This window comes from Pomacea canaliculata, linkage group LG2, assembly GCF_003073045.1.
Source record: "Pomacea canaliculata isolate SZHN2017 linkage group LG2, ASM307304v1, whole genome shotgun sequence".
Taxonomy (NCBI): Eukaryota; Metazoa; Mollusca; class Gastropoda; order Architaenioglossa; family Ampullariidae; genus Pomacea; species Pomacea canaliculata.
This window is the reverse complement of record NC_037591.1, coordinates 4011267-4022167: the sequence shown is the minus strand read 5'-3', so window position 1 is coordinate 4022167 and position 10901 is coordinate 4011267. Positions and strand designations below refer to the sequence as shown.

The 10901-nt window shown below is 39.6% G+C and overlaps 1 protein-coding gene and 1 long non-coding RNA gene across 3 annotated transcripts; both read right to left on the bottom strand.

Annotated features, from left to right (window-relative positions):
- Window positions 1-520: 520 nt before the first annotated feature.
- LOC112558231 (peroxidase-like protein 3) lies at window positions 521-7002 on the bottom strand. Its single transcript, XM_025228566.1, has 10 exons — window positions 6833-7002; window positions 5409-5476; window positions 5005-5117; window positions 4504-4604; window positions 4168-4267; window positions 3596-3905; window positions 2871-3251; window positions 2259-2428; window positions 1820-1922; window positions 521-1333 (listed from the first exon to the last, which is right to left on the bottom strand). Exons 6-10 carry the CDS (start codon window positions 3850-3852, stop codon window positions 1258-1260), a joined length of 987 nt encoding a protein of 328 aa, XP_025084351.1. The 5' UTR covers window positions 3853-3905; window positions 4168-4267; window positions 4504-4604; window positions 5005-5117; window positions 5409-5476; window positions 6833-7002; the 3' UTR covers window positions 521-1257.
- Window positions 7003-7256: 254 nt separating this feature from the next.
- Window positions 7257-9914, bottom strand: LOC112558232. Of its 2 annotated transcripts, XR_003098103.1 has the most exons (5): window positions 9842-9914; window positions 8724-8853; window positions 8214-8244; window positions 7669-7787; window positions 7257-7383 (listed from the first exon to the last, which is right to left on the bottom strand). It is a non-coding gene; the product is annotated as an uncharacterized LOC112558232 (long non-coding RNA). The 2 variants fall into 2 exon arrangements; XR_003098102.1 differs by lacking the exon at window positions 9842-9914 and having other exon boundaries at window positions 8724-9068.
- Window positions 9915-10901: the final 987 nt, after the last annotated feature.

Here is a 10901-nt window from a genome sequence, read left to right as displayed (position 1 = left end):
ATTTTGATTTAATCGCTTTCATGAGCTTTGGCTTACATGCGCACCTCGGATCTTTGTTGATTTCCTTGTTTTTGTGTGTGGGAGGGGGAAAAAAAAAACAGGCGGCCGGCACGTACATGGGTTGGTGGTTGAGAAAACTGTCGCAATGGCTTTCTAAAGACTATATTTTGTGAAAGAGTGTTGGCGGCCGGGTACTAAAACCTACAATTTTGCGCCGAAAGCGTTTTACTAATATCTGCTGTATTATTAAAGCTGTAAATCTGTATCGATTATCTGTATCACACCGATGTTCCTAGCTGATTCCAATCTATAAATAGTTGAAGGTTTGATGCCAACTTTGCGTACTTTCTTCCTCAACACTTTAATTTAGTGTGCAAATGAATATTTTATATTTAATATGTGTGTGTGCGTGTGTGTGTGTGTGTGTGTGTGTGAAGGTTTCCCATTTACGTTCTCTCGTGATCATTGAAAGAGTCCAGGTAAATCTGTTTTATAAAATAAAAGTTTATCTCGCATTTAAAATGCTCCATTCTAATTGTTCTTCTTTCGTGTACCCTTTAAAGTCCAGTTTAGTATAATCATTGTAACTACAATCACAGGGCACATATCTTGGAAAGACAATACAGTTTATAATAGATTCTTCCACATTGAATATTCCATGATAGATAGTAACAAATTTATAATTCTTCTTTAAGAAAAAGATTCGCAGTGCTCGGGGATCTGTTTAACTATAGTAAAACCACGATATCCTGAACTTTTTTGACTTTTTTGTTTTATATTTCTTTATTACATTCGTAGCTTTTAGTTCACTCCGAAGACTACCCTCCCTGCTCATGCGTACATAAGATAATAACACAAAACCAAACATTCTGTCTCCACTGATGTAAGCAGCACACAAAGTCTCCAGCTTTCGACATGTCTTTAGGAGAAATAATTATTCGTGTTTAATTGAGCAATAACAACAACACATCTCTAAGACGCTGCTTAAAATAATCTAAGAAAAACAACATTAATTACTCTCTGTCAAAGCAAGTGAGCGAGAGACTGACTCATAAACTACCATTGAGTCGCTTATGACATCAGCTGAGAAAGTTAATACATATGCTGCAGTGAAACATTAGAAGAAGTGTAGATGGAGCGATGGTGAAACAATCTGTAGAGCCTCACAGGTGAGGATGACATGAGCTGCTTCACCTGTGAGGTTTTTCAAGGTACGACGAGCCGTCAGTCTGTGGAAAGGATCCTTCATGTCGTGGTTCACCATGGGTGGTTGGTAAAGTAATACATTGTGGGGTGTTCAGTCAGCACATCCTCACAGCTCACTTCTTTGTTGCTGTAAACAATAATACATGATTTTAAAGCACAGTAGAGTGACTACGACGACGACGACGACGACGACGACGACGACGATGATGATGATGTAACTACTAATGTTACTGAGGCGTAGGGAAGGAGAGAAAGGCCCGACATAGAGACAAAAAAACTGTGAACCTTTGGTATAATATGAAATATTGCATTTTCTATCTAAAATGTGATCAGAAACGATTTATTGTATTTTTCTGTCCTTCAAATTTGATTTTAGCGAAAACAAAGTTTTTGTGAAGGAAAGCATGTCGCAAAGTCTAGACGTTAATTACAGAAAAATGCAGTCAAAACATTTCTGCCACAAGCAAACATTTTGTTACAGTCACTGTTGAACGATACTATTAATTAAGAAAACGAGGTTTCTGTCATCTAGCAACTTTTTGTTATGTGGATAACATTATTTTGTCTTTTTATGAGAATACTAGCTTCTTGTCTTTCTTGTGGGAATACTTACTCTTGGTCCGCAATCCTAAAGACATTTCTCTGAACTTTCTTGATGCCTGTTGTGCGGCACAACACATGGGCCATGGTAATATTTCTTACTAGGTTGTATTGAGCTGGAGATAGAAAACATCAGATGTGAAAACGTGTGAGATACAATAACAAGGTAGGAGATACAATAACATTTGTATGACTTTCTGACATTTTCTTTCTGACATTTCAACAAAATACATCGAGCCCTTAAATAAGTGGACATTAAAAATACTCGAAATAAATAAAAAATGTTTTCAACAATTTGTCACTCTATAACGATAATCAGACAAAAGATTACTAAAGTTTAATAATCTAACATAACACAATCTAACTTCATTGTTACAACGACCGAAGAAATTAGTGTCATTCATTGATGACCTGGACCGAAAGGAATACTTTAATTTTATCGTAAATCTTACTGGTTGTGAATCCAAAGTACGCTTTTCTGTGACCAAAAAAGAACTTGTCTCCGAATTTGAGTCTCTGAAACTGCAGTGCCATCAGGCGACTGAAGGTCTCTCCTGCGAGTCCACCGTCGTGCGGTGCTTCAGACAGTCCGCCGCTGAAGAGGTCGATGTCGTCCACGTGCCTGCAACGAAACATCACATCAGTCACGTGAGCGATGTGGCTGCCAAAATCCCAGTGTGACCGACAGAAAACATGAATTAATGTATTCAAAGAAAACCGAGCAAAACAGTACAGTCTGCAGCTAGTAACTCAGCTCTGAAGGACCTCGAAGACATCCATGTATCATTCAGCTACTAATTACTTTCTACTATCACCCAAATATCATTCAGCAACTGATTACTTTTTCTGATCATCCATATTTTTATTTACATACATGTGTTTAAAAAAATCCTACACAAGAGTATCTCAAATGGATATGTGTCCAAAGGTGTGTATAAGTGGAAAAATTCTGATTAGTGTTGTGATTGTTTGTTGTTTATCTTTTTGCTTGATAGTAATTAACCAAACAAATATCCAATACCAGTATTCTTTGCTCTTCCAACTGTGTTTTTTTTCCAACTCACGCGTAAATCTGAGCCAGACGAGGACCTGCCGCGCCCAAAACGGAATCATCGAACGACTTCACTTTGGGCAGACCCACGACTTGGCGGAAGGCGTTGTACGGGGGTAACCCATGGTCACGACCTCGCTGAATATTCAAGGCCACGAGGTCAAAGCCTTCTCGAGGTCCTTGCTGGTTTTCGAAAAGGTGTCCTGTCACTTCTTCGACAATAAAGCGGTCGAAGGGCTGGGTTCGGTCTTGAGGGCTGTCTGCCGTGAGGAACCCTTCTGTCAGAGAATCCATGTTTTCGCGAGTCTCGAAGGGCTTGAAGAAGAGTTCTCGCAGCAAGACACGGCGAGTGGGAGTCAAGGGAAAAGAACGAGGGATGAGAGTGTGACCAAACCTGGTAAAACAAGGGAAAACTTATCAATAAGCAGACTGGGTTATGAAGAGATCTATGTGTGTATTAAACAAGAACTTTCGTCCCGTTTTTACCAACAGCTTTGACTTTTCTTCTTTTCACCTGTTCAACAAATTGATCCTCTAAACATTTGTGAAATTTTCTACAAAAACCGAACTCCACCTGGAAACACCCCGGGTAACCTGCCAGTCCCAAGCCCTGATGAAGGAGGAGGGTTGGGCGTGGGGCTAGCAACCCCACCCTGGGGGTGATTAGGAACAAGAAGAACAACAAAAATCGGAATGAAAACCTAGTTTACCAATGTACAGCTGCAGTAATTACTTTACCGAAAGACAGCTGTAGAAAACGCTTGGAATATGCGGGGGTCGCTGTTTTCGTCATATTCTGTCCTCAAGGTTCTGTGGAAGTTCAGGTTGTAATCCTGTCGAACGTTCGGCCCGAGGACGATTGGAAGCCACTCGGAGTACAGGATGTTCTGCATGACGGCGATGACGACAGAGCGTGCTTGCTGGAAAATCACTTCGCTGGATGCCAGCGGAGAGCGCGTTCGGAGTTCTGATGCGATCAGGTTGTGGTACCGCATGAAGATGGCGTGGAGGAGGGTCAGGCCTGGCAACTCGTTCACTCGGTCGTCGCCTTGCGAAAGAAAAGCGGCAAAACATCATTCATATGTGAACAAGTGGGGAACTTGTAACAACAACAATAATAAAAATCATCATCAGAAGAAGAAAAGAGAGAAAGAGAACTGCATTGTGAAGGTAAGTCAGTGGCTGGACCTTAAGCAGCATCCAATATAATAATCAGGATGGTCGTCTAAAACATATATTGTTATATGAAAAATTTATTATTGATCCTTAATAGCTATAAACGATTTTCATTCTCAGCATCTTTGCCTTACCTGCCAGGTGGCAGATGTCACTGGAGTTACGCTTCACGCAGTCCTTGCATTCCGTTGTCTGGCAGGAAGTTGTCTCCCCCACTTGTTCGCAGAAGGTATGCTGTAAGGACGAACACCTTTGAAACACGTGCAAAATATGGAAAGAAGAATGTATAGAGTTCATACCCGAAAAATATGCATTTATGGATGATGAATGTGTGTTGGTGAAGGAGAGCGGTGTGTTTGCTAGTGATACACGTGTCTTGATGTATGATGAACGTATGTTTATGTATGTTGATGTTGACATGTCGGAAGCTACAGGTGACTGACACACAGTCAGACAGTGACCATACTGACGTTTATCAGGATCGCGAAGCTTCTGTTGTTTTTCTAATGTACTTCCATATACAGTTGAGGCATCGATGTAAGGGGTGATGATGTTTGATTTTCACGGGGATCTGAAAACAATGATTCCAACATTTTTATGGAATATCAGCAACAGTAACAGTAATAGACTTTGAGAATTTTAACAAGCAAGAACAGCATGAGCAGCAAGGCTACTAAACTTTTTTCCGATATTTGAAGTAATGTGAGGAATATTTTACATGCGCATGCGTAGGTAAGTACTACACTTTGACAGCACACAAACAAAATATTCAGTCGTTCGCACAATCTGATGAAAGGCAAACATCCGACCAAGGATCTTCGTACAGACCTAAGAGGTTAGAATATAAAGGACATGTGACATATTGAACTGCACCATTTTATTTGTGAATTGTGAATACACGCTACACGAAATAGCTTAAACCACTTTAATCTAAACAAATATAAAAAGAAAGTGGCAACAAAGGGACTTACAAACAATATTGCCGTTATGGTCACGGATGGGTTGAGATCGCAAGAACTCCATGCAGGTTCCTCGGAAATTCGTGTCGTTTGGTGGGAACAGAATTGGAAAACACTCACTAGAACTGAAAGAGGATTAAAGCCTAATTAGGGTTTTAAAAAAAGTGAAAGTCGCTATGAAAATAGAAATCACGGCCACAATTAAAAGTACTCGCAATTTAAGGGTGTCCTCATGTATACTAGACAGTTACTGCATTTTCCTCAAAAGTTTTATTCAAAGTCACACATTTTATTTCAAGGGTCACGTAGAAGACTGGACTCAGTAGCTGCAAACTTCACACAGCACTAAACGACATTAGCAACACCTAGCTTGGGGGACTTTTTTCCTTTTGTTGTTCGAATAATTTACTACTCACCTGTTTGTCTGGTTAGAAGGAGGTCCGAAATTGCTTCCCACAGCACTGGACAGTTCCTCGAGTGTCCTCTGAGGAATGGAGGAGATATGCCTTGATTTAGAATTCAGTTCCAAAGTGTGAGCGGTGCAAACATACTCCAAATGACAGCAAATTTATTTTCTCGGTCTCACACGATAGAGACTTGCTTTTAGGGTCTGGGCTTTCTTAGCGGAAATGACGTAAGACAAGCACGTGATCGCTTCAGAAACAGAAGCGGTCCTGAACTACGGTTGCTGGTTCGGCTGTGGACTCATCAGAGTAAACATAATGTCTGTGCAATCATTGCAGTTAGAACAAATATACTACCTTCGTCAGTATCACCAGAAACGCACTAGGGTATAGTTCTTCTGAGAAGAAAAGCAAAAAGAAGAAAAAAGTAATGTTAAATAATTTAGAAAAGTGAGGTTAATTATTTTCAAATTCAGATTTTGTTAACGAAACTTAAATGAATAAATATGTAAAATTGTGTATTCAGGAATTAGTGAAAGGAAGGTTAAGAAGAAGACTACAGTGCAATCTTCTCAAGGCTGTTGCTTGAGATGTTCTCCTGGGATGAAATAAAAAGTAGAAGCAGGCTCTTCAAGTCAAGATGAAAAATTTCTGTGGTACAAGGACGCACTCAAACAGCTCTTGTGGCCTTCTCATCAGTCAACCCATTGCCAGGCAGCCAAGGCAAGACAACCCGAGGTCTGCCGGAAGTCCTGATGTTGCAGAGCCAGAAATGAGGAGTAACTGAACAACGAACAGAAATTTATTGCAGAATTTAGCAAACAGATTTAGAGCCAAGCTGATAGCAGTTACTTTTGCTGACAAGATGGATGAGATGGCAGCCAGGCGAGAAGTGGGTCCATGAGGCAGACACGAGAGGATGTTTGCTGCAAATGCAGCCAAGCCGCCATCTTTGCATATAATCAAGATCCGGTCTGAAAATGCTGCGACTAAATCATTGAGTTGACCGGTCTGAAGAACTAGAAGTCAATAAATGTGACAATAAACAACAGATTGAACAGAAAAGAAATCGATGCATGATTTATCACCGCTGGAGACCTTGATAGAAGAATTTCACTGGAAAAAAAGAAAAGACTAAAATGTTATAATTTACTTATTTCTTTCTTTTCAGTTACCTGGAAAGGCTGGTCTTATGTTTGGATATGTATTTGTCCAGATGAAATGAGAGCAAAGAGAGAGGGAAAGAGATAGAAGAGAGAAACTCTGTGTGTGGGAGGATTGGTGTTGGTGTGTGTATTTCGAGAATTTCAATAGTTCGCCTTAAAGTATGTATACATGCAGAGGCATATCGACATATCCAGGTTTGCTCCGTACAGATAGTTATCCCATCGTCAGCCAGCTGCCTATCATGGGAAAAATAAGCATTTCGTACTAACCTATTGGCAGTGGAGTGGAGACCATTTCGTGATCCATGAACTGACCGAACTGCATAACAAAGATGGTCAGGTTGGACGTGGCATTCTTGTCTGGGTGGATCGTTTGACTGATGACTCTAGCACTGGGAAGAGGCAGAGAACTGTTCAAGATGCTGGAGTTTCGAGGTGAACCATCCTAGATAAACATTTCATTCAGAAGATATCCTAGAGGAGGCAAAATAACATCTAGCAAAAAGGTAAAAAGATTGAAGAGAAATTAGACTAAAAATAACATGACTTTGCTTCCTGTGAAAGTTCAAGAAGCTTGACTAACGCATGAAATACTTGGAAGAAGTGTGACTATAGGTAAGTGTGGAAATTTTCCAAATGTCGTGACAGTGTAAAGTTTATGAAGAATTTCTAGTAAAGCAAGTGACAAGTTTACCATCAGCGTAGACAGGAGCCAGAAGTCGCGCCATCCTGGTCCTGGAGCGACCGAGGTCGCGATTGTTGCAGGACCCATCGGCTGTCCTGAAGAGGAGAGTCGTGAAAGAGTAGCAAGAATCCAACGTCTGCAAAAAAATATCCCTTATATCACTCCAGCCTTCATCATTTTTCCCCTTCTTTCAATAAATTTACCCTGCTTTATTTGCAACCCTAACAAAAGTTTTAACATCAAAGGCCTTTGCGATTCTAATTTTTATCATAGGCCTCCCGTCCCTTGAGGATGTCCTAACCGTAAATGGCAAGGAAAAATATTTTGTTTATAAAAATGTGCTTTGAGTACAGGGTGCAAGTGTAGCAGTATACAAAACGAAGAGCAGACAGTCAGTCAACTAGTGTTGATGAGAATGTACCTCGTCGATGAGTACTGGAAACGTCTGGGCAGACGTGTTGATTAAAATATGTGGAAAGTCAGTGATGAGGTTCGATATCTTGGAAAAAAATATCTCTGGATGAGCACCGAGTAGCAACTCTGAAAAACAACAAACTGCGGTGAATGGAAGAACAATCTGGAGTTGCAGAGAGAAAAAAAGGCAAGATCAGGATTAATTTGAAGGAGTAACAAATATGAAATAAAATGAATTTTTTTTATAAACAAACGGACTTCTAAGCGAGATACAGTAAATATATACACACACACACGATATACACACTCTCATGAAGGGAGACTAAGCAGTACAATATTTGTTCACTTGATCTTTTTCTCTCTGTACCAAAATGACGATGTTCGTACACTTACAGAATTACCTGTAACTGTCAACCCTTCCTTGATCATCTCTCTAATTACCTGCACATTACACTAACTACCCACAATCATTGACTTCCAACAAGAGCTTGTAAGGGAAACATCATGACTACGTTATTAAAAAAATATTGTTATATGATGAGCCAGACTTACCACCAGGTACATGCTGCAGCTTTAATGAAATCTGTCAAAATAAAAGAAAGCGTCTTTATCATTTCATATTATTGTTTGCTGTTTGTATTCATAATTCTTGCCAATGTTTCTGTTTTTAGCAATTCAGATAAACTGATCGCTACGAAACTAAAACTTTTTTTTATTGTTCTGGTCCTACACTCTGACGCTTACAGGAGCAGATGCCGACGCAATGTAGCGTTAAGATTTTTCTGTTGGTGAGACTAGATTTATCAGCAGTGGTTCTTCTGTGTCTGTTGTAGTTTCCACGGAAATAAATGGCATCCGACGTATATCGATAAACAATTGGTTGAGAAGATCTGTGGAAACCTAAAAAAATCAAAAACAAAAAGATTCGAACTCTCTTCTCTGTGCAGTTGTCATTTCCAGCTTAGCGTTTTACTTTCGCGAGCTGTGCTGGCAATAAATATTTCATGTTTCCCGTCACCTGAGGTTCGTGAAACGGTGGAAGCATCAAAGATTAATACTTACAAGGACAAGCAGAATAAGGCGCATTCTAAGCCGAGGTTGATCGTCGTTACAGGTAGCAGCAGGAGAAAAGTGTCAAAGGTCACCACCTGTATCCTCTACACAGAACACACTCCAAATGTTTAGTCTTCACCTGTATGTACAATGGAGTGGTTTTTTTTCCAAACATCGAGGTGGGGCAGGTAGAGTAGCTGCACTCATACAGTCCCTACATTTATACGTCTACTCTCTGTCTCTCTCACTCGGTATTTTTCAAACAGTTTCCCCGTAACACATTCAGCACCAGATTCCTTCCCAGAATTATTCTATTAATCACTTCCTGTTGACGTTTCATCTGTTGCAATAACAGAAGCCTTGTCATAGCTCCTACATCATCACCAGATTGAAACATTTTGGTGATGACTATTGCCGGTAAATGTCCTCTATGACGAGCGTTCATTCATATGTCCTTGTGTACAACTATAGCAGTTCACAGATAAGAATACAGCAGACATTGAAGTAAGGATTCTCGATGTAGACAATATAGTATTCAAACTCTATTTACTATTATCATTTCTATCGTCTTTTTCTCTATTTAATGTAATTCATTTACCATTAGAGGGAAGCGGATAGCCTCGTGGTTAGAGCGGTGGACACGGATGAGACGATTAAAACAAATTTTGATTTAAACAAAACAAACAATTAACAAATAAACTCTCCTAGGAGACATTTTAGTTATTGAATTCAATTTGATAGCAAGAACTTGGAAACAGCAAATGTATATCTTTAGCAAACTAGTTCTTCTTTACCCACGCATACCTTTTATATTTATTCAAATACAAGCTACATCTATTGAACTGAGAAATCTTAATCGATTTTTTTGTTACTTCGTATCTGATTAAAAGGTAATCGCCATACAAATAATCATATTTGAAAAAAAAGTTTGCAGTATAGGGTCGAACCTGATTTCGCTAAATTGATAGTTTTACAATGGTTTTCATTTTAACATCTTTAATAAACTCAGATACTTGCGAAAAACGAAAACTAAGCTTATTTCTTTTTCTTTGTCTAACCTGAGAACTCCCATGGCAAAGAAATGTAAGAAAGTTTAGTACTTGTTAATCTCTTCTTTACAAACCTACCTCCGCCCTTGTAACACGAGCTCAAGGAGTCGATTTGACGACCAGGAAGACGGCGATAAGTGAGATGACTGCGGCAGTTTGTGGCCTTTTATATACGATAAAGTGACTTTCACTATGCAAATGAGAAGGTCAAGAGGTTGCAAATATACGCATGCACCTTGGGTTTTTTGTGTATTGGAGCAGACGATACGCTGACACGATTCTGGGGTCACAACCCTTTCAAACCGCCCTCGTGACGCAAAGAAAAATGCTTATGATGTTTACCTGGTCCGCCTTTTGTATGTGAAAAAGGATTCCTAGCTCTTTACTTTAAACGACATTGGAAGAGGTGGGAAAGTCATAAAAGGAGAATCTGTCCATGGTCTACCATCCAAAGGGTAAATAAGTCAACAGGCGATATTCAGAGAACAAAACCTACAGCAAACGATATCCAAACATCAAACAAAGCAGCAGTTAAGCAGCCATTCAAACAGTCAATCAAGCATGCAATCAATCCACAATATAAAATGGAAATATGACGAAATAAAGTTTCGTAAAATCGTTTCTATATGGTTGGAGGTTTTTATGCTAATAAAGTGCGATCGAAGGGTACAGTTACTTCTAAATGGTACACAAGAGTATGGATTTGATAGATATGAATCATTAGTTAATTTGTTCGCGAAATAAAGTCCAGACATCAGGCAGCACCTGATCGACATATTTTGCAGGCATACGACCCTCATCAAATTCTATTGCAATGATTATCCCGTGTCAAGGGTCGGAAGCCGGATCACACAACTCACCAATCAGCGCTCTGTAAACAAATCAAGGGCTTCTGTAAAAGGAAGAAATCTTTTTAGAGACGCTCCATTTTTCATTGGAATGTAAGATTTTCTTTTTCAAAAGTAGTCAAGACAGCCCGTGTGCATGCGATGCAAGTGCGTGTGTGCATTCATGTGCAGGGAAGAACTCAGGAGCAAAGCAGGGAATTGTCTTAACTCGAAATATTAGGTCGTGCTGGGTTAGATGTTCTATGACACAAAAGTAATTCTGCAGACAGGTTTATGTACAAAATGGCTGG